Source organism: Metopolophium dirhodum, chromosome 3 (genome assembly GCF_019925205.1).
Source record: "Metopolophium dirhodum isolate CAU chromosome 3, ASM1992520v1, whole genome shotgun sequence".
NCBI lineage: Eukaryota > Metazoa > Arthropoda > Insecta > Hemiptera > Aphididae > Metopolophium > Metopolophium dirhodum.
Genome location: NC_083562.1, coordinates 39,396,219 through 39,421,543, shown reverse-complemented (window position 1 = coordinate 39,421,543; position 25,325 = coordinate 39,396,219). Strand labels below are relative to the sequence as shown.

At 36.7% G+C, this 25,325-nt stretch overlaps 1 protein-coding gene across 1 annotated transcript in view; it reads left to right on the top strand.

Moving 5' to 3' along the window:
• The window catches only part of LOC132941993 (zinc finger SWIM domain-containing protein 5-like), a 60,069-nt gene extending 36,516 nt beyond the window's left edge, over positions 1–23,553 (top strand). Inside the window, exons 5-16 of the mRNA XM_061010274.1 lie at positions 6,815–7,263; positions 8,270–8,421; positions 8,838–9,841; positions 10,505–10,671; positions 17,180–17,424; positions 17,874–18,025; positions 18,123–18,286; positions 18,553–18,700; positions 18,865–18,983; positions 19,406–19,624; positions 20,012–20,210; positions 21,702–23,553. Of these exons, the coding sequence (XP_060866257.1) occupies positions 6,815–7,263; positions 8,270–8,421; positions 8,838–9,841; positions 10,505–10,671; positions 17,180–17,424; positions 17,874–18,025; positions 18,123–18,286; positions 18,553–18,700; positions 18,865–18,983; positions 19,406–19,624; positions 20,012–20,210; positions 21,702–22,063 (3,380 nt within the window). The 3' untranslated portion in view covers positions 22,064–23,553. The remainder of the gene's footprint in view (positions 1–6,814; positions 7,264–8,269; positions 8,422–8,837; positions 9,842–10,504; positions 10,672–17,179; positions 17,425–17,873; positions 18,026–18,122; positions 18,287–18,552; positions 18,701–18,864; positions 18,984–19,405; positions 19,625–20,011; positions 20,211–21,701) is intronic.
• The last annotated feature ends 1,772 nt before the right edge of the window (positions 23,554–25,325 follow it).

The following is a 25,325-nucleotide window of genomic DNA, read 5'->3' as shown; positions in this document are numbered from 1 at the left end:
TTTGGGGCAAAGCGGCGTTATGAAATATTATTGAAATAAAAACAAATGTCAAATTTTTAGCTTTACGTAATCCTAGAAAATTTTGGAAGGACGGTTGATCCCCACCACAGGTACGGCCTTGCACACATATAGATACCGTGTACCATCGTAACCATGTATAACTGTCATTATTGTGTATGTATATGAAACGTTTTTTTTTAAATAATAACGCCTCTATTTTTACTGTCGCTCCGGCGCATTTCCGACGCGAAGGCGGCATATATTATATACAACAACAAACAAACCCCCGTGACTATAATGTATTTATTCGCACTGGCCGTCCCCGCCATCTCCATTTCTACTATTAACTCGATTTTGCCAGGATTCAAGTCCTTTTAGAAAGCACCCATTAGTTATCCAAACATTATCCGCCCGACCGAAATATATAGGTCCGTCATATATGTGAAGTATAAAAGTGGCTTATGTGTTTTTGGAAAATACAAAACCCTATTATTTGAGACAGAATTCCCTTTACATAATATAATATGTAACTATAGTTTTTTTTTTTTTTTTAAATTATCATCAACACTGAACACGTTATAATATCGTTATTGATTCTGATATACCTGTAGCAATTAAAACGGGTTGTACCTATTCATAATTCAAATATATTTTGTGGATTATTAGATAATTTTTATAACACGTAAATATTTAGTTATTATATCGTAATAACAACGAATTAAAATTAGAAGTTTTTGTATGCACTGTATACCTATTAGTAATTATACACTTTCTGAACGCGCCTTATGTATCAATAAATGCAGGTAGGTACGAGTATAATTAATGTGCCACGAGAAAAAAAAATGGCATCATATTCATTTATAATATATGTGGACTTGGCTAAAAATTAATTCAGCTCAATTTAAAAGTAGATCTGGCATGATAAAACTTGTAGCTGATCAGTTTTTAATTAGAATTCAATTTTGTAATACGTTTATATGAAAAAAAGTTTCGCAATTTAAAAATAAAGTATCCGCATCTATATAACTTTTTTAATTATATGTTTTACCTTATTTTAATACAAACAATTCTCTTTTCAAATATCCGTGTAATAAAAAAAAAATATAGGAAGGTATACACAAATACATACATAGTTTATAACACTGTTTAAAATTTTTAATTAAAATGCTATGGAAATGAATCTAGATGAAAAATAAGATTTAAGATTCGACCAAATTTAATTGCAAGTCTTATGGAAATTAAATGAAGAGTTGTGTTCTATTTATGTTTTTTACGTAAACTATACGCCGTGTAGACTAATAAGATTTAAAAACGTACAAATTAAGTAAACTTAGAACGGTAATTAATCCAATCATATATTTTAGTCTTTGAAATGTTTTCCACAGTTTGTAAATTCTATGTACTTTTTATGATTAATCTCAAGAGCTATATTAATTACTATAAAATAATTGAATAATTTGTATAAAAAGTACTTCGTTGTATTAATAAAACAATTATTATATAATAAACTTCAACGACTATCTAGCTATATTGTTTAATAATTCGATATCTATACATAAACCTGTGTAACGAATTTGTCGACCAATAGCTTTCCTTCGTCACTGACCTTTTTTTATTTATTTCAAATATAGAAAAAAAAAGTGAACTGTTTGTATCGGTAATATAGTAGGTTGGACCTGGTTGGTGTATAGTATTATTATAGTTTGTTGCCAAATTTCTAGAAATAAAAGACCAGACATTATCTTCGCATTTTACTTTACCCACTAAGTGGAAAATCTTATTTTTTTTTTATTAATTTTAACATCTACCCATATATCTACATTTGATCACGTCATATTCTAACACTTCACTGCGTACAAATAAAGATGCACTCACATAAAAATAAATATATAAACGATATTATATATTATATTTCATCAATTACTCGTTATATATATATATATATGTGTGTGTGTGTGTGTGTAGTGTACCTGCACTAAAGTACTGCTACGGACCGAGTGGTATGTAGGTAGGTATACCTAACAACAGAACAGTGGTAATATAATATTATATAGTAGTATTATGTACACGTACATAAGTGGAATCCACGGTTTTCGTGTAACAATAAAAACGAATGAAAAAAGTAAATTTTTCTCCGCCGCCGCCCGTTGGTCGGTTAGTATATATACTGTAATATAATGTATATGAAATAGTGTTAGTGTGTATATAGTTTATAATACATATATATATATATATATTTATGGGTACGCATAATTTGTTACACTTTCTAGTTGATTAGTGTATAAGTATCCGGACCGGTGGTGGTGAGGAAAGCCCGGAAGGGGGCTCAGGGGGAGGGGGGGGGGGGGGCGTCGGAGAGGAAAAAAGTGATTCGGTTTTTTTTTCTTTCTATCATTATTTCGTCGACGCCATTTCCTCCGACGCGCGTTCCAGGCCAACAGCTGCTGCTGCCGCTGCCGCCGCCGTCGCCTCACGGGCAGTGGCGACCGGTGTAATATTGATATTGATAATAATAATAACACGACTTGCGTTATACATTGTATATAAATCGAACGGCGGCGTTTAGTTGTGTACCTACAATATATTGTTGTTATTAGTATAATATAAAATGTCTCACCGAGAGGTGGTCGCTGCTACTGCTGCAGCGAACGAGGGCTAGGCCGGACCCACGTAACGACGCGTATATTATAATATACGCACGCACACGCTACAAGCAATTGCACTAACTGTAATTTCCGGTGTTGTTTCCATTGTTTTCCACGTATATTAATATCTTGGCACGGCCGGCCCGGCACTGTATACGTTTATAATATATTTAATACCACGGTTCTAATCCAACTCGTATAATATAATATTACATTGGCCAACCCGTTCGTTCCTAATATTATTATCCGTGTCGTCGTCTAACCGAACGATTATCGAATAATTTATGCCGCGTCAATTCTTGCTTGTCGCGTATTTCCGTCGCCAAAACGAAGATTTTTACGTGGCCGTTTCCCCCGTAACGGCATATTCACAATTTTAATTTTATTTCCGAGAAAAAATAACCATATTATAATATATTATTATGTCGTGTCGCGTTCGGCGATCGTACATATTCGGGTTTCTGGTCCCACCGCGACGCGGGTAAACTAATTATAAAGCCGGGCAAACGAGTTATATTTGTTTAGACAGAATCGAATATTATATTTTACCGTGGAAATAAGACCTTAGAAAAATCGACTTTCACGTTTGGCTTTGCAGCAATAATACCGCACACGCGTTACGTTTTGCGCATATATAGTACGGAGAAGCTGCTCGCTGTTGTGGTTTCCACGCGTTCAATTTAGCGTAGGAGTAATGAAACCTCATCGATTAAGACATTAACCAGTCCGGCGGCGGTAGTGGTGGTTTCTGGAGTCTTACGATTTTTTTTTTTGGACACGAATAAATAATAACGATTTGGGATTTCGAGGAGTTTAAATAATTTAATTAATATGTATTATACGAGGGTAGGTTTCCATGTAATTGTTTTCTTTTAAAAACTGCAGCGACCGGTTTTGTCTGGTAATATTTGTACACACATACACGAATTGTATAGGCAGCTTCTTCCGTTTCTGGCGATGCGTGTGCTGTATAGGTACGACGTGTATACAGCGCGAGTATAGTAACGTTATAACTTTATTACGATACATAATATGTAATAATAATATAGGAAATATCGGATTTACGCCCCCCCCCCCCCCCGCGAAGTCGTCAGTGGTGGTGGTCGTCGTCGTAGAGTACGGTTTCTCGGGGCGGCGAGAATAAGGGGGATGGCTGGCGGGGGCGAGGAGACAAGTGATAGAGAAAAAAAATCCGAAAACCGGTTGTCGTCCCGTCGAGTGTCAGTGTTTTACCAATTAATATAATAATATATATTTTTTTTTTTCGTCCTTCGTCCGTCTTGCAGCGAACAACGACGCCACCGCCGTCACTCGCGTATAGGCAACCAAACGGACACTTTGTCTTTGTCTGAGCGTACGTGGGGTGTGTAAGTGTGTGTGTGCGGGCTCGCGTACCGTGGGATCGTTTCACTCAAAATCGATTACAGAACGCCGCAGCCGCCGCCGTCTGTAAATCATTACGAAAAGAGGGTTGTGCCTAATTTTCGGTGAATTTGATTTATCACCACTCCGGTGTGCGTGCGTGCGTGCGTGCGCGAGCTACAGAGAAAACGTGTTCACGAAATCTATCTCAACGACGGCACCTAGAAAACGTTTCACCAACGATTCGTTAACAGCGAGTCGCGAGTTTACACTGTTTTCGCGTCGCCGTTTCTCCCGACGGTGCGGAAAACCAAAACGCGTCGTCGACTCACGCGCGTCTCCTCTGCGGCCATTTAATGTGACCGTTTTCACGTATAGCCCGTGGGATTCCCATCGGGTAAACGTTGGCCAACGACATAGGTACACCGGAGATGCTGCGGTACGGTTTTGCAGTTTCACCGCTCGTTATTTTATAGGTCCCTTATTATAACCTAGTGAAAGCGACTATTGGATTTCCGTAAAATCGAAAACTATAGGAGACTGCGCGTTCTGTTATTCCGCGTCCTATACCCTGCGTGGCTTGCATACCTCACCGAAAACTTTGAAAAACGTTTCAAAATGTAATTTTTGGTATTTGACGTCAGTGCGTTTATACCATTGTTCTGTCGTCATCACGGGGGTCGTTGGAAGGAAACCTCATCCATCGTCTACCCTCATACAAATTTCCAAGCAATACCGCGCGCTAGGTTAGTGCCTAACCTGTTCAATGCTAACGCTGTCCACTCTGCCGAAAACGATGGAATGAAAGGAAAGTGAGGTTGATGTCGTTGTGCGCTTGTGTAGTAATCGTCGTCGCGGAGATGACGGATCTGAAGCTGTATATTATTATAATATCATTATTGTTGTTGTTACGGTTCCCCGACAGGACGCGCTCGTGTTGTGTAACGAATTTATGTTTTCTTTTACTCGAAAATTGACAAACACGATTATTATTGTCTCCGTCTACGTTTCATTGTCGCTTCAGCGTTGTGTTGTGATTTGATGGTTGACGAAATTCGTGTGACGAAGACGACGAAGATGATGATGGTATCGTCGGTTAGGCGTGGTACCTAGTATTTTAATGTACACGACTGTTTCGGGGTTGTACACCGAGATCATCATATCACGGCAGTATCATAAAATATATAATTTATTATGTGCTCCGACCGCGACGAACCAACCATTTTGTGTATAGTATTTACGAGGCGAGCGCCGCTTTTAACGTAGGCACAATAATTGATATTAGGCAATATAGCAATACACATAATAATATATATAACACTGCTCTCTATAAATATAAATTATAAAATGATGTGTATTCCTCGTATAATATAGAAGCCAAACTCATTCTGCTTTTTTTCTTTTTTAATAGATTTAATTATGTGCCCAAAGGCCTCGGCCCTCGGGGGCTATTATATATCAATTCGGGAAGCCGACAAAACGACCGCTGTACTACTCTTTCCGCGTGTAATTGGGGTGGAATTTTCCGACGTTATTCTTCCGTATTTTTATATATATTTTTTTTTCAGTATTTATTGACGATACGTAGGTTTTTTTTTATCATTCGCTCCCTGCTGCAGTCAACGTTACTTTTTCTGATTACTTTTCCTCCTCCGACTCGATTTATTTCTCTTGTTACATATATAGGTAGGTAATATTTATTATCATGCGCTGTATTTTCAGTCGGAGCCGCTAATTATGTTTCTGAATTTCTTTCACAACCGTATACAGTATACTGATATCGACTACACACGCACGCGTTTTAGGTATATACATCATACCGCCGTGGTATTGAAACGCCTTCCCTTCACTGTCAACAATAATATACGCGTTATATGATCTCAATAGAAAACCGTTTCCTTGGCGTTTTATGTTTTCGATAAAACCTGCGAAGACAAGTATAATACGGTTTTTTTTTTCAGTCTAGTGCCAATACGCATAAAATTCGATCGGTATTTTTTCATTCTTATAGTGAAAACGATCAAATAATAATATTATATAGTACGATAAACGAGTTTCTATTTCTTTATTTTTTTTCCCCCGAACATTCTATTGCATATGCTATATTATTTATCACAATATTACATTATACCTACGATATTATTATATTAGTTACCTCTGTTGTAGTACAACATGTATCAATCTACCAGTCGTCGTATCGCGCCCAGATAACCACCCTGTATCATCAAATGTGTACATTAACTTTCGAGCGGCTCTCGACCGCGCACGACACTGCGTGGTGTAGAACTGTTAATTTCAGGTGATATACCTGAATACTACGCGCGTGCCGGCGTACTGCTGTTGTCGTGAATAATGATAATAAACAACACGTAGCTAGCTCGTCGTGGCATTCGGTGGGAGGTCATAATATTATTATTATTATTATTATACATATACACAATCATGTGCGCAATGGTGATAGCAGGCTAGCGATTGTTGCGCTCTCGCATCGGGTAATCGGAAATAGCATATAATATATAGTAACAACGGTGATGATGATAATAATAATAACACGACGACGACGATGATGAAAATATTATTATGAAAAATCGCGTGCTGCGAATATGATAATTTTTTGACGGAGCACGCACGCGTAATATTATGGCGTTCGCGTCTTCGTCCGGCGGTGCAGATTATACAATATATTTTTCATTCCGGTTACGATCGTTTAATCAATCACTGTTCACGGTCGTACGATAACTGTCATATCGATTTATCTTCCGCGAGCGCGTATACGAATGTATTTTAACCGATCATGTTTTCCGCAGGAGCGCCCGACCCGACGGCAGGTCCGAGCGCGGACGACGAGCACACTTGGCACTTGGACGAGGAACAGGTGTGCGAACAGGTCCGGTCATATCTGACGCACGGCAGCTATTACAATGCCAACAAGCAGCTCAATTCGCTTTTCGCCAAGGTGCGCGAGATGCTCCGGGCCCAGGACTCGAACGGCGCCCGGATGTTGACGCTCATCACCGAACAGTTCCTGTGCGACCCGCGGCTGGCACTGTGGAAGTCCCAGGGCACGCCCATCACGGACAAGTGCCGGCAGCTGTGGGACCAGCTGGGCGCCCTGTGGGTGTGCATCGTGCTCAACCCGCACTGCACGGCCATCGACAAGGGCCAGTGGAAGACGCTGCTGGACAAGTGGACGCACGTCGACATATGCCCGCCCGAGGACCCCGATATGCTGGCACTGCCGCCCGCCTTCAACGATGTGAGTATACCTGTACAGTAATATTACAATGGTCCGGTGAGTGCACGTCTAAGGTGTTGGGGGGGGGGGGGGAAAGAGTCCTCCCTAGTGCCCCGCTACACACCTTTAAAGTTGGCAAATTAAAGTCTTGCAGAAGATATATCGTTACCAAAATAAACAATAAAGATCTACATAGTATCAACTAATAATAGACAAAAAAATATATGTATCTACTTTCAAACTTACGGGCATATCGGTCTGTACGTATAACACTACAGCAACGATACGGGTATTTTGACATAATAATAATTTTATTAATTTTATTAAGTTACCGTTTTTGTGCGACCTTTCATTGAATCCCGAACATGGCAAAACATGAAATGATAATCGTAATACTATTCTATTTAAGGGTAACTAGATTGCGTGCGTTGAAAATTAGAATATAACCACGAACGCAAAATATTATACAATTCATATTAAATATTAATACATACATTAATTTATGGTACCTAGTTATATTAAACCTATAAACCTACTTTAATATACTTAAATATAGTATATAATATATCTAGTACGCAGTTCAGGGGATTACTGAGTCATGGAAGTCGTGTAAAATCAGGGATTTTATTGATTTTACTTAGTCAGGGAAGTTGTATAACATCAGGGATCTTGTTGATTTTTCTGAAATAAATAACAGGTAAATTATCAACTAATGCAAATAAAATAATTTCGTTACAATTTTTTTGAGTGGAAAATACAATAAAAATAGCCTTTGAGTGGTAAAACTTGAAAAAGATTGAATGTTAATTTTTTATAATATATTAAATCACTTTACAAACCAATAATTAAACCTAAAATAAAATATATTCCTAATTTTATCGAATTTCCTATGGAGCTAGAAAACATCTCTATGAGCAATTCAGTTATAAGCACTCATTCTAATTACCCCAAAACAGTCTATGAATGTACATTCAATTTATTCGCATACTTTCAATGTTGACCACTTATCGTTATTATATCATTTCAGCGAAATCACCATCAGCCGCCCGAGAATGGTTCGGACGATGACGTGGACAATGTCAACTATAGGCCTTCATCTCGGTCTAGTAGGTCCAGCCCGAGGTACAGGAGCAGTTATCCGAGCACGAGCCAGCGAATCAACCGGACGATATTTCACAGGTATGTGAACAGACGACTGTAGTCGCTCACTTTTTTAATGACATATACATTTTAACTATTATATGTAATATAATTTATAGGAAGGAACATATATTATCAGTTGCATATTTATATAATATTATTAGTTATCTGTGTGTTGTTAATTTGTCATTATTCTTAATAGAAAATTGTATTTAGTTTTTACTCAGGCATCACTTACACTTGACAAAATACCGAAATTAAGAATAGTCAAAGTTTGTATTTTCAAAACATAATTTTGTTTTATAACCACTTTTAACAATCATGAACAACATTATCTATTCGAGTATAAAATGCAATAATCTTTAGGGATAAAAAATATTCTTTATTTTAAAATTCAAACCATACGATAAAATATTTCAACTGTGACTTAACTCGACGTGTCTTATTTTTCGCAGAGCTTTGGATGCGGTGAGCATGTCCTGGGATAATATACATCTGAAGAACGTGCTGTCCAGCGACACATACAGTAGTCACATACCGGACAGCACGCAATCGGGCAGCTTCAACTCTCTAGGACAGCCGCTGTGGCACGAGGCGCTGGCCACTTGCGCATCTCGCGTGGACGCGCTCCGGTCGCACGGACACCACGCGGCCGCGCTCAGGCTGGCCGTGTGCGTGGTGCGCACGATGAAGCAGCAACAACTGGATGCTCAGCGTCGGTGGCAGGAGAGCCAGAAACCGCCGCCGCCACGGTGTCCGTCCCGACACTCGAACCCGCCGACCCGGTGCTACGAACTCCGTCCCGCGCAGTCGTGCTCTTACGACACATACTCGCAAACGCGTCCGTGCTCGTCCCGCTGTGTGTCGTGTCCGATGGTCGGTGGCGGTGGCGGTGGTTACGATCGTCTGTCCGCTTCGTCGTCCGGCGGCGGTCCGTCGTCGTCTTCGTCGTCGGCCGCCGCTGTGTCGTCCTCGTCGTCCGCTTGCAGCCTGTCCCGGTGCGGTTACAATGACTCGCGGTCCGGTTACCCCGGTGGTGGTAACGCGGGCTGTTCCAGTTACCGGTGCACTGCGTTCGCGGACGCTCCACGTCCCAATCTGTGCACCGCGCCTAGGTGCAACAGCTATTGTACCTACTACGACAATCATCCACCGCCGCGCACGCCGGGTGGCCCAATGTCCGGTGGCGGTGGTGGCGGCTTGGGCAGCGGAAACATGGGCGGTGGCGGCTCTTCTGGGTACCGGTACCCGGAGCGGACGAACAGCCGGAACGGCGGAAGCAGTTCCCGGGGCAGCGTTGGTGGTGGCTCCAATCAACAGACCGCCGTGCTGCACAACAGCTGGACCGAAGGATGGGTCGGCCACCCGATGGACCCGATCGGCTGTCTGTTCGACACACTGACTGATGCATCTATAGTTCCTGATCCAAATGTGCCTCATTCGCCGTCGTCATTTTTTGGTGCGTACCTTACCTACCTGGTATAATATTATGTGTGCGGCAGATTTTATTTTATTTTTAGACTTCCCCAGGGAGCGTTCCACCAACGTGGTGTTTGTAGATCAATTTGTGATTTACGTTTGTTTGTAGATAAAAAAGATACCTCAACCTGACTTTTTTCATTCAAATTTTTGACTGAACACTTATAAGTTTAGAGATTTTATAGTAATGGCGGCTCATCTATAATTTCCAAATGACCAAATAAGTACCGCCGAGTTCAATTTTATTGAAAATAATCATTCTACTTTTGAAATATTTGCATCATTCACATGTGTATAATATTATATTAACTTCAGCTGCTTTTCAAGAAAAACGGAATCAAATTTAATTTATTTAAAGTTAACCGAAAAACCCCTGTAAGCCATATGATAATCCACTCGACAAGACCTACGACTTCCAATACCTACTCATCTGTTGCTGTATACTGATTTATCATATATTGTATTATATTGGTTTTTGTTAATTGTTTATAAGCATTATTTAGTGTTATCTTTAAAGATTATACGTTGTGTGGTTTTATAATGTGGGTACCTATAAAAATGGGTTTACCCGTGAATTATAGTAAATAAATATATATAATATGTACTAGCTGTAGCTAATTGTTTGTGATTTTTGTTCGCACAGACGCCAACGCATCCGAAGAGGGCATCCTGCGACCCACTCCTCGCCTCACCCACATACCCGTCGTCGGTTCGCAGGACCGCTCCGAAACGTACCTGTCGCTCGCGGTCGAAGTCGCCCTCATCGGCCTCGGCCAACAGCGCAACATGCCTCCCGGACTTTACGCTCAGGTAAGTTTTCAAGTTTCTCTTACACTGACCTATGGCAGTACTGCCGCTGGTCGTATGTGACCGGTTTTTAGTTTTCCGAATTCGGTCGAGTAGTCGGTCAACCGATTATGTTCACTATGGTATAATTTCGTTGGAAATAAAATATAAAAATATTTCGCGCCAACTCTTGGCACGGTCGCCGTGTAGATATATAATTTAACTATTAATGCTCGCTGGGCGCAGTATGTTCACATTATAATAACTAATGTGGACTATTTATTAAAATTGATTGCGCAGTATAAATTGTAGAGTTAACAGCAGCATGTTGTAGAGAATGATTTTTTTTATGACCGTGTGCGACATTTATCACACAATGTCTGCTCCGAGCGAATTCTGATTCCTGGCAACCGATATACATGTACGCACGCCAACCCTGTTATTACTTTATGCTGCGCATGTCATGATTATTTTGGATGTATGTACGGTATCAGTCGTACAGCCATTCGTCCCTTTATTACGTTAAAAATAACTTGATTTATTTTTTTTAACCTAGTTATTTTATATTTATTGGACCGGTGTTAAGGTGACGAAAATGTTACTCGCCAATGTATTCGGGGATAATCACCAAGCATACTTACCCCCTTTCATTCTTCGATAATTTTTTTTCAAAATCTGAATTTTTTGAATTTTCAAACATAATTGAACACAATATTTTAAATTCTCGAACAATTTGGTACTACCAACTTAAGAAGTATGCTGTGGAGATACAAACTTCTGTTTTTCAAATTAGAACCATCCTTTTTGCTGTAAATTATTTAATAGATAATTTTTCCCGAACATTTTGACTATCAGAATCACAATTCGCACGAGTATAGTTTTTGAGTTATTTTATTTTGTGTACTAAGAATAATAGGTCTATGATATTGGTTTTGGAAGATTTCGGGCTTATGATGATCCGAACATTTTAGTGACTAATATTAATCTATCAACATTAATCATTTTTGTATGAATAAATTATATAATAATTTAAATAAATAGTAGATTCAATATTACATCTATTTTATATTTTAGAACTATTATCCCTAGTACAACAATTTTCAAAACTAATAAAATATGCGTTCAAATTTTAAATTAGGTTGGTACATCAAAATTTTCAACAAAAAAAACTCCATTAAATAATTTACAGTAGTACAAAAAAAATCATGGATTTGAAAAGATGGCCTTTGAGTATATTTAAAAATGTCAAAAATCAGAATTTGAACAAATTCTTTATTAAAGGAATAATTGGGGATGAGCGTGCTTGGTGAGTCATCCTGTAGAATATGTATATTCCACGTACATGTGTGGTTTGAATCGCACGCGTAATAGCATATATTATTTGCAGTTTTAAAATATTTAATTACCCACTATATGTGTGTACCCGAAAGCAAACATTAAAATTTAAATATATTTTAAACCGTTCGAGTCGCTTAATTACGCGCTATACGCACACAATGTATATATCCTGTTCGTGTTTGTCCAATTTGCCTAACGTAATTATTTCCGTCGTGTTTTTATTAATATTTTTTTTATGCTGAGCATATATGTTTCACGTACCCATCATACACCCAATATGCTAAATTGCCGAATCGAAATTCGTATACCTATTTGCAGTAGAAAATAATGATCATAATAATAACAATTGTTACGTTTGCAGGAATTATTAATATCATATGTTATAATATAAATATTATGTCCGGTGTGTATGTGTGTGTGTGTGTGTGTGTGTGCTGGAATACCGTAGAATATTATGTTATTTTACGTGGATATTCGCGCAGGTAGGCCCGTATTTATTTTCCTCTTCTCTGTAACTTTTATACTGCAGAGTTCGAAACGGAATAAAATATTACATATCCAACCACGTAGAAAATATGTCAAGACTCGATGCACATAATATATTATGTTTTTATATATATTATGTTTTATGTAAAATAATAATATGTATATAATATGAGTAAAAAGGCTCGAGCCAGTCCTGCAACCATCCGTGTATAGCACAAATAATACGCGATCATAATATGCGCGCTGGTCGATTTCTTTTCATAGTTTTTCATATCCCATTTAGTACACTATTATTATTATTATTATTCATTTTCACAGCATGTGGGGGGATCTACTCGTACGGATTTTCGCCAGTTCCTTACAAAACGTGTGTCTGTGCTCCGAACAATGTGAAAAATATGTACGGTCGCGCGCGTGCGTATAACACTGTACACATTATAATATATTATTGTATTATTGTCATTATCGTATTGTCAACGGTGCGTATGGGTCTAGTGGCACACACTCTCGGGGGCCTTTATTATATTATATATATGTATACCTACGACGCACGCTGCAGTAATGGACGAATGTCATATTTTTTTTTCGTGAGATTTCTTATATAGATTATCGAAGTATAATCGAGCCTTGGCGGCGGCGACGTCTGTCTACGTATTTTATACTGCGAAAACTCGGACAAACACATATATAGGTGTAATGCACATTATATGCAGGGCGTGTACTGCAGCCCTTGTGCTCGCTCGCCGGCCCGCCCGCTGTCTCAAATACAATAAATAATAATTTATAATGCGCATTCCTCTACGAGTCTCCCGCAGCCCCTGCAACCAGAAAACATTTTAAAGACGCGTTATTACAACTATATATTCCAATATGAATGTGGTTGATGGACATTTTTTTTTTGTATTTTAAGTGTAGTTAGCCTACGTACTATAAAATCAACGGCGGTACTCTACCGCATTAGATATTCGGATGATTTTCCACGAGCCTTTTTATTTCAAAAAAATTATCAATCGCGAAAAATAATATTTTTGACATATTATTTTATATCGGGGACAGTCGCCGTGCGTGGTGAGATACAAAACAATACTCGTCTGTTATGTCATAAATAATTTTTGTGCGCGCGCTTGTACATTTTATACCTACATTCTAATATTCGGAACCGGCCGATCGGGTGGACAGACGACGGACACGATTTCGGATAAGTGTTATAATATACGTAGTTTACTGTGTATACGTAATACGACATTCCTGGCAATAGAGAAGTTCACTGTGTCGAAACGGCGGTCAGCAGCGCGCCATGCAGCTCGCCCATGAACAGGTTTCAAAGTTCACGGCCCTAGGCCGGTTTTACGGGTGATATATATTATGGTTTCGTTATGAGGTCAACAATATTTGCCTGGACTGTACGTTTGTTGCTTGATTAATATTATCCGCACGTATAAACTTGTGTATGTGTGTGTTTGCGCGTATTATAAGTCGCATTGCGCAACGAACGTTACGCGTGTACTTAGAGGTATGTGTCGGTCGCGTTTAGACGCACGACCGTTTAAGAGTGCTAGATTATTATTATTATTATTATTTTTGAAAATCGGTGAAAGTCATTATAATATAAAGTTACTATATTATCATAAAGGTCACATTGGATTTCGGTCTTTTACACGACTTCACGGTGTATGTGCAAAGCAACGCGTAGTTTCCTAATTCCTATTCACACACACATACTCACACGTGACGTCTCCAGCTATATACCAATGGCGAATAAATGGAAGTCAACCCGTTATCGCCGTCGCGTGTAGTTAACCTGTTTTTCCGCAATCGCTCACAACCCGTCAAACGCCTATAAAAATAATGCCCATTAATTCGTGGTAATAACATTTTCGTACCTGTAGGTTATACACTAAAATATTATATGGCTATACTACCAACGGCCACGACACCAACACCTGTCTCCACTCCTCGTTCACACATAAAATTCATCGGGAAATGTGTTTTTACGTGGCGTGTATTATATTATTATTGTTTGTGAGTATTGTTGTTGGAGAGTCACCTTAAATCCATTTCAAAATATCAAAAAAAAAATTACAATAAAAAAACTTTTCAATCAATTCTCATACCCTCGCGATAGGTTTGCTTCGAAGTCGTCCTTTTCCAACAACGACGCTTCATCATTTATTAATGACAATCGCCAAAAGAAAAAAAAATACATTCATTTTAATAAAATATAAAAGGGTGAAGTTTTTAATAATACAGTTGAATACGAAATTCATAATTAAATGTTCTACGTGTGCGCAGACAATAAATCCAGGTCACAGCAATCTCCATACATAATTATGATTTATTTATCATTTTCTATTTAAAAGTTTGGTGCGTATGAAAATTAATTTTCAAACATTAACATTAATATTTATTATTATGAGATTGTACTTTTGTATCTCGAAATGAAAAAGAAACACCATCGTGGTAGACGTAATTAAAAAAAATAGCTTCTTATAAAAAACGACCTATATGCATATTTTAAGGGTGAGGGCTGCGCCGTTATTTACGAATCAAAAAATAATGAGGTCGCTAGCTCATATAACAGTCGTATCGAGAATACCATTTCGCTTGTGAAACTTAAAATTAAACCAACTCTAATTTATATCCCGCGTTACCTATTTAATATATAGCTAGGTATACAGCTAGGCAGGTATAATGTGTGTCCAACCTTGAGTATTATTTATTACCTACTTATATAGGAGTAGTTATTAAACTATTAGATGCAAAACGTACAATTATTTTGTTTCGAATCGTATGGTATAATACAAAGGTGGTTTTATTTAATTTTTTTTTATATAATTAGGTATCTCGTCCGCTTATTTATTCGCTAACAATTAAATTCGTGTATTATATTATGTACGCATAATATAAACACTATACAGTGCACATTAATTGGGCTAAATTATATGGATACGTGTGCAAATACCACGGACTGTTTTACATACATATAAATGTGTGTGTGTGTGTGTGTGTGTGTGTGTGTGTGTATGTGTGTGTGTGTGTGAGAGAGAGAGAGAGAGATATATTAATATATTATACTATTTATACTAGCTCTAAAATCCGACTTCACTCGGGGAAAAATTAACAAACATAAAATACGGCGCTATATTGGTGTATATCTCGGTTCTAGTGTACCTCAGTTCACGGTCAAATCATCATTGGTGTACCTTCGCTTTGTGAAATATTTCAACCGAGATGGGCAATCCGCTTGTAGCTGATGATTGGATATACCTCTTGGTATATTTTCAAACTACTCTTTAAACTTTCCGGATATCTCTAAAAACAATCACTGAAGCTTTCATCAAAATCAGTCAAGTGGTTTTTGAGTCTATAAGCTATATACATAAGGACATTGCCTTTTGTTGTACATTTGAATAACAAACGATAAATTAAATATTATTTCTTTCATTTAAAAGATATCTTATACCAATTCGTGACGAGACACGGGTTTTCTATACCAATTAAACATTTTTTTTTCGTATGACGGCCCTATGTGATAAGTGTTAATAAAGAATTATTCGATTTGGTAAGCAAAAATGGAATTTATGCGTGAGCCACCCTATATCATCTTAAAGAGATTGAAAAAAAGCTAATAACACCCTCCTAGTCTAGAGGAATTTATTGATTATATGTAATGTTTATTGAAATCCGATTTAAACATTTCAGTAATCGGTTCGGTATAGTTTCTGAGATAAGCGGTTAGCAAAAAACTCATTTCACATACATTATATAAAATATATAATACGTAGGTAGTAAATAGTGGAAAATTATATAAATTTAAAAAAAAATGACTTGAATTATTAAATACATGGGTTCGTTTGTGAGGTATAAGGTGAATAAATAATAACGACTCGTTCTTGGAGGTGAGGGAGGGGGAATATCGAGCGTAGGTATAAATTATGTCGACGTCAATAAACCAGTGCAAATATGGGGGGTCGCAAAAGACTTGAAGACGAATTATATGTCCAGGGGCTGCCGAGGATTTGTTGCTTCTGTGGTGGGCAGTGGCGATGGGGTAGCGTTTTTGGTTTACAATAACTGTAGACTCCATTGGAAAACCGAATAAAATACCAATTCTACACCGGATGCTCTTTGTCGTGAAATAAAAACTTTATTCGTATTCAACGTCGTGTAAGATGCGCGTACAACGTGTTGGATTCATATTGTTGTACGCGACGTTTGAATCAATCATTTCTTTGTGTATGTATTATTCTATATTTTAAAATTTTTCCCCACCGGTTTAGAGGTATTGTGCTGCACGTCGTCTGGCGGCCAGCAATGTTTAAACGATGCCTTTTGAATGTATGTGATAAAATATGTACACGGAGTTTAGTTAGAAACCGGTGTGAAAAAAAATGCGAATAAAGATTATTTATACATTTATAAATAATTTATTATACTCGTCAACGACGTCCAAACCAAAAATGTACACACACACTCATATACATACGCTATACTTGCGCAAATAATAATGGTATTTTCATGTAGTTGATGTGTGTTTGTAAAACGTAAACGAAATAAAGTGACAAATAAAATAATTGGAATGCCAGCGAGACCGACCAACGCACACAGCTGCTATAAAGTGTATACCTTTGTTTATAAAATATAATATATTATAGTTATGTTGTATTGCATAATTTATCATTTTACTGATTGAATATATTTTGAACAGGAGAAGGCGTGCAAACAAGAAGACAGACTGATAGCCAAACTACAAGAGTTGGACATGGACACGAACCTGGTGGGCGTTCTGCGTCGACAAGCCATCGTCCTCCTAGACGGTGGTCCAACCAGTGGCCTAGGCCTAGGCGTGCACAGAGACAGTATTCCCATGCACACGTTCGCCCGTTTCTTGTTCGTCGCCCTTCTGGACTACTACCCGGATCTGGCGTACGAAGTCGGCTTGCGGGCCATGAGGTGAGTGTATACACATATTGTTCATGGTAAATGCTGAACGATATATACATTGCGGGGCTGGTATATACCACTATTGTGGCTTGTGGTTACCAATGTGGTGATGTGTCCAGTATAATATGTACAGGTTCATCGGAATTTCGCATTAACAAAGCATGACACGAGAACTTTTAACGCAATTCTGTGCATCAATTTTGAAACGCTAGAGATCTCGACGACCTTGCAGTATATACATTATACAATGTACGCATAGTCGAAAGTTTTAGTCAGGCGAGCGAGGGGTGGTCGTATGAAGGCCGCACACATTTAATTAGTAAAGGTTCCCTACGAAAACGTGCGGCCGCGTTGACGTCATCGTCTTTAAAACATAATACATTGTTATAATATAAATATTAAATATATTTATATAATATTGTTATCGACCTAACCGGGTATAAAATGTGTCCGTACAGATTACCGATCCTGGAAGACCACGAAGACTCGGACAATCCGAACGGTAACCCTTCGTCCGTCATGCTGAACCGCTATCCACGTTGGTTCACGCTGGGTCACATCGAAACGCAACAATGCACGTTGGCGTCCACCATGCTGAGCGCTGCCAAAGGTATGTTTGCCTAAGTTTAAGCGGTCGTTATACTTTTTAGTTTTACGTTAACTATTCAATTAATAACTACTATTTTCTGTTATGTCTCCCCCGCCAGGTGAACTACTTCGACTGAGAACCGTACTGGAATCTGCACAACGACACATACACAGTTCGTCTCATCTCTTCAAATTAGCCCAAGACGCGTTTCGTTTCGCGACACCCGAAAACGGGCCCAGACATCCTCCGTTGTTGACCGTCGCCTTCGAACTCGGATTACAAGTGCGTATAACCACCGGTCGAGTATATTTTTAGAAAAACGTTTCCGCGTGTGAAACATCGATTTCGACGGGTTGTGTTTTCGATTTCATTTGGCTATAAGCGTGTATTTGAATAATATACTCATATTACTCGCACAGTGCCACAGTATACAATATATTATACAAATATTTATGTACGATGTGGCGTGGTGGAAATCGTATAATAATATATCGATGATGACGTTCGTTTTTATTCTATAACGTGTGGTTTTTTTGTGTTTTCCAAAGGTAATGCGCATCACGCTGGCCTCGTTGAACTGGCGAAGACGCGAAATGGTCCGGTGGTTGGTGACGTGTGCCACAGAAGTCGGCATGGATGCTCTCACCTCCGTTATGCAAAATTGGTTTCAATTATTCACGCCCACCGAAGCCACAGGTACGTCAGAATATAATATGACATGGCCGCGGTTTGAACGCCGTGACATTCAGCGCACACATATTTATAATAATAATATATTATACTCGTTCATTGTGTATATGGATGCGCTTATAACGCGATATGTTCGTTCTTGCTGACCATACGCGTTTTCGTGTTTACAGGACCAGTCGCCACGACCATAATGTCTCACAGTACAATGCTCCGATTAAACCTGTCGTTTGAACATCAAGAAAAACTGTCGAGCTACGCACGTACATTGGCACTCCAATGCGCGTCCAAAGTAAGGATCCTATACGTTATATTATTACGAGCACCGGCACTTTCAGGCTACCGCATTGTCGTTTATTTTATCATTTTCAAAAATCCAAGTTCATTTTAACTATGCTAATCGCTTTAAGTTATTACCTACCTTCAATTAAATTCACACGTCTAATCAAAAAAAAATACAAGTTGATTTTGAATTCTGAACCCAAATAATAAAATCAAAATAATCAAATTAAGTTACCTATACCTTTTTTTAATTTACAAATTTATCGTCACTGTTCGCTGTACATTATATGAGATAAAATGTTTATTAAATCTTGCGAAAAATCCACTGTATATAATAATTAATGTTCATCATTTCATATACTAAAATATCCTGACTGTCCGTGTTTTATTATTATTTATTAATTATTGTGATTATTACCATTATTATTACAGGATCCTCCGAACTGCGCACTGAACGCTCTGACTTTGTGCGAAAACGACGCGACTGCGTTCGAATCGGCTTACCAGATAGTGTTGGACGCCGCGGCGCATATCATGACTTCATCTCAGCTGTTTACGATCGCCCGCTACATGGAACACCGCGGGTACCCGAACCGCGCGTACAAACTCGCTATGCTCGCAATGAAGAACGTTCATCTGGCGTACAATCAGGTTGGTTTTCGTGGAAGATAGAGCTTTCAAAAAGAAAATAATCCCACCACCTAGACCCGGTGGAAATCGTATAGCTCTCGATTTTTGGACATTATTAATCGCCTATTTCGAGCGCTAGGATTCTAATAAGCGTCATATATTATATATATTCGATAGTTCGATCCAGTCGTAAGGGACTATACACGGGTGTCCACGTACGATATCCATACGAGTGCTTTAGACTCGAATAGTGTCAATTTATTTATCAATCAGTTCTAGAACGAAACGTAAAACGCGCGTACACCATCACCAGTTTTTGATTTCACGTTTCGACAATAATCATAATATTATATATACCTATAATAATAATTATATAATGAAATTAATCCTAACCGACTCTTTTTTCAGGACACTCATCCAGCCATTAACGACATACACTGGGCCTGCGCTCTCAGCCACTCTCTGGGCAAAAATGAATTGGCCACCATGATACCGTTGTTGGTGAAGAACGTGCAGTGCGCCACCGTGCTGTCTGACATATTACGTAGATGTTCGATGACGCCACCCGGAATGACTTGTGCCCACGCACTGCCTCCACCTGACACCAGTAAGCACCTAAAAAGCTGGTTTTTTTTGTAGTTTTTATTTGATCTTTTAGTACATTTTAACGCGCCTCCGATGTGACAACAAACGACCCCACGCGAAAAACTTTGTCGTGTAACATTATTAATTATTACAATATAATATTTGCACTCCTATATAGGTAATATAGCTATAATAATAACCTACAATATTCCCGTATTAAATGCACTCAAACTAGACCATTTTCAATCAACAGAATCTATTGAATAGATAAATTTGTCAAAACTGAATGAAACTATAAGACGTATTTTAGCTAAACATTTTTCCGTCCTGCTCCTACAATAGATTTAATAATTTAAATAACTCATTTAAAATACTAGGTACGTCGTATGTTAAATTGTGAATTAAAATTTTCAATAGGTACCTTAATGTTTTAAGTGTTTTTATGTCTATATATTTATTCTAATTTCTTTATGAATAATTCAGTTAAAATATCTTTAAAATGAATAATGATCACAATAACTACTTGACAAAAGGCCAGTTGTCAGCCATTTTTCTTCAAATGTATCTGTTTATTATGCTTGGATTTCAATTTAAACTACCATTATACATTTATTTATTTTGAAAAGAATTCGTTTAACGATTTTGACTATACTTGATATCGATTTAAAAATGTTCGCTGAACCATTGTATTACTATCAATAAAAAAAGTTAAGCCAAAAGACCAGAATGTAATCAATTAACAATATTATCAATTGATACGATATTCAGATTCAAAGCTTGAACGGATTCTGGACAAATTCAGATAATTCCCGCGTGTTGTTTTTGATTTCTTGAATGTGATCCTTGAAATCTCTTAGTTTTTTAAATGTTCAGTTGTGTTCTGTGTACAGCAATACAGGTATATTCTAATGTTTTAATTATACAGTCAGTACAATTTTTATTTTTTATACTGATTAATATTTCTGTAATCATGTCGTACAAAGCATAATAAATCAATCTAATTATAAGATTTATTGAATATTATACCTATATAGTATACCTTTACCAGATACTTTTAAACTTGGCGCAAGAAAGTGGTTAGGATTAACATTTGAATAAACAATTATAAATTCAAAAAACAATTCCGAACAGAGGTCGTTTAAAACAGCGCTTGCTCATATACTTCTTTTATAATGACCTTTCCAAAGTATCCATCTATATACTCGATTTCCGACCTTTAAAGGTGCAGACACACTCCATTTTACCTTACGAATTTTAGGTGCACACTTCAAAATTTAGGTGCACCTTACAAAAGTAGAAATTCATTAAAATGTCATGCCAACATAGTTTTAACGAAGTTTTAGTACCATTCAGGCCATTAAGCTCCACCCACTCTACCTACCATCGATATTTTTTAGATTTTTCTTAAATATCTAAATCCACCATGACTTGTAGGTACATTATTAAATTACATAATTGCGTTTTGTACACCCGAATGATAAAACTTAATCGCTGTATTGCTCTCTGTCTACAGGCAAACACCACCATCACCATCATCACCACCATCACCACCACCACCACCGGAATAACGGTGGCGGCGGCGGTGGCGGATCGTCCCGGTGCGGCATGATGAAGGGCCTGTCGTACGAACGGGCCCCGCTCCGGATCCTGCTCGAGGCGGCCGTCGCTGCGTACGTCAACACTACGCACTCGCGGCTCACGCACATATCGCCGCGGCACTACGCCGACTTCATCGAGTTCCTGGGCAAGGCGCGCGACACGTTCATGTTGGCGCATGACGGGCACGCGCAGTTTGCGCAGCTGCTCGACAACATGAAGCTGGCGTACAAGGGCAAGAAGAAGCTCATGTTCCTCGTCAAAGAGCGGTTCGGGTGACTAGGGCACGGCGCGGTGACGACGCCCTTCCGCAGATGATGTCGTCGTTGCCGTGCTCGCGCAATCGCGCGCATTTCGTTGTGGTGTGGGCGGGTCGGGGCGGGTACGTCGTCGTCGTCGATTGCGAAGTGGTGTTGTTGTTGCTGTTGTTGTTTTGTTGTTGTTGTTTTTGTCGTATTCTCATAATGATATGACGTGTTATTACTATTTCTCATATACTCCGCACAACCCGCGAGACCGCACGACGACGATGACGACACGACCCTCCTGGTTCGATTATACTGTTATTACACATACGGACCGCTGCCCCTCGTCCAAACACCTATACATTATAAAAGGTCGGACGAAACACGAGCGATGCGCTCCAAACAGAGGTTAGAGGAGGAAAAGAGTCATCATCGGTGAAGTTACCTACTAAAAAAAAAAAAAAATAAAAAAAATATATAAAGCTACCATCACCAACCAACACTACGCTACACTACACTACACCATCACTACCACCATAATTATTATACAAACTGTGACGGCGTAATATTATGTTTACCTCTCGTGTTTATTATTGTAATTATTTCTTTATTCCGTCGTTTGTTGGTTTGCCAAACCGTCAACACATATTATGGTTGACCCACCCTCCCGCCAACATTCAACCCTCATCTGACTTCCCGCATATCGTACCGATATATGGGTCTCACTATAATGGATATTTATTTCCACCATATTATATTATAATATACCGAAATATAATAGTAATACACTCTGCAGTTAAATGATTACCGCGCAGTGACAAATCTCCATGACTATAATTTATTATTATGTATTTGTACTGAGGGGATGTCGGTACGCTGTAGTTTATTATGACTATCACTGGAACGAAACCAAGTAAAAGATCACGCACTTTGTTTCGGACAATCTATTGATTTTTTTATAATATATATATAAATATACATATTTTTTGTATCTAATTATTTCTGTAACTGTTGACTGTGATTGGATCAAACGAACTCGAGCAATATCATTTAAGTTTTTATTATTTTTATTTTGTAATAACAACTTTTATGTATAATGTTGGTTTGTTTGGCACTTTTATAAATTCCTAGCAATTTTAGTCTCGCATACTTATCTCTATGTTTATTTATTTTTTAATTGACAAATATATAAGTTCCAACGATATCATTTGCCATTAAAACTTGTTTTGTTTATTTAAATACCGAGAAACTACACGCGTTATAGAAACAAAGACCTACATTTTCTCAAGCTTCGAATACAATAATAAATAAATGTACATTCTTGTATAAGTTTTATTTAAAATTAAATTTATTATTATTTTACTTTTTACATTTGCATTTACAATTTACAGTTAAGTATGCATATTAAGTGTATGTTACCCATGTATTTGTGCAATCAGAATCTATTACTTTTTTGTTATTTTTTTTGTTTTCAAAATTATTTTTGTGTGATTTTTATTCAGTGTGTTATTTTACAAATTATACTGAACCAACACTAGAATATTATATTTTTTAAATATATGAAATATCCTAAGTCTTAGATTTAACAGTTGTAGTTACAAAATAAAAATAAATTCTCATCTCTGAGATCATTAAACAATGATGAATTGGTCCCGAATGTTCTACAAAGCAATATAATATTTTTTAATTAAAGAAAAAATGATTTTTATTTTTATTTATTTTGTAACTTAAGACTGTTGTGTTGTATTTTTTTTTAAGCTTTAAATATTTTGAATTTGTTTATAATATTATAAAGTTTTAAACTACTATAAGAGTGTTTTTTTCCGTAAATAGTCCGCTAAGTTATTTTTTCTTTTATTATTATTATTATTATTATTTATAAATCATAGGCTACTTATTAGGCATAGAAATACATTTTTTTAATAATGTGTAATTAAAATGATAAATGTAAAATAATGTATAGGATGTTAGTATATAAGCATCATATTATGAATACTTGTGTATATTTTTTAAGACCAAGTATTTAATAATATATTTTAGTTTTAAAATAAATGTATTATCAAAAGGTAAGAAAAAAAATAAAAAAAAATAAAATCAATTGTACAAAAATAGGTTACCTAATAATTTTAGGCCTAATTTTGTATTGGAAAAATCGACTTATTGTTTCTATTTTGTAACTTATGTTATTTTAAATGTATATATATTTATATATATATATATGTATTAAAATATTAATTTTAATATAAATTTATATTTTTTTGGTTTTGCTCAATTAGAAAAGAAATTAATCGACCATAGGTTATATATCATTTATATTTAATCTATGGAGTGATTGAAAAATGTTACAATTACGCATATAACTATAATAATATATGCGTTTCGTTATATGAATTACGATATATCATTGTATTGATGAAATAAATTAACTTCCAATCATTACACTAAATGAACTATGCCCACCTATACATAAAATATTATTTTTTAAGATAGTTGTTGCTATGGTACCCATATTAATATATACAATACTAATTTATGAAAAATCAATAAATAGTTTAAGTAAATCATAGCGTTAGTTGTAAGATATTGTGTATTACCTATTTAAAGGAGAAGAAAAAAAAAATATGATATTTTTATGACTGATGTATGTTTTAGGTACTTTAGTAGAAAAAGTACCTAAATAATTTTAAATATATTATAATATTATGGTAAATACCTATATAAATACAAATATTAATATATATATATATATATATTTTTTTTTTACTAAAAAGAATTGTATTTTATGACCCATTATCAATTAGGTACCATAGCTAATGTAATTGCGCTTTAAAAATGTATTAAACCAGAATGGTGTTCACCCATCCCATTATTTCAGTGACTTAGTTTTTAATTTTGTAGCAACTCAATAATATTGTATTGTATTTGATATATTTTATGATTACAATAATTAAGTCTGTATACAAACATATTCATTATATTTTTTTTTTTCATTTCTACATAATAATTATTATTATTAAGATCTCAGTTTACAATTATGAAAATGCTACAAGCGGATGGATTCTCTTTTTCCTTATTCTTTATTATCATTATTATAATTATTTTTTTTTTTTTGTGAAATAATCCTGTGTATCTAGTTTTAGGTGAAAGTAAAATATAAAATAAAAACAAAAACAAATATAAAATGTGTATCAATTGTAAAAGTGTTATTCAATTTTCCAAAATTTATACAACCTATTAAATCAAATTCCTGTCCAAATATTTTGTAGAAAAGATAAAAAGACCAATATTACTTTAAT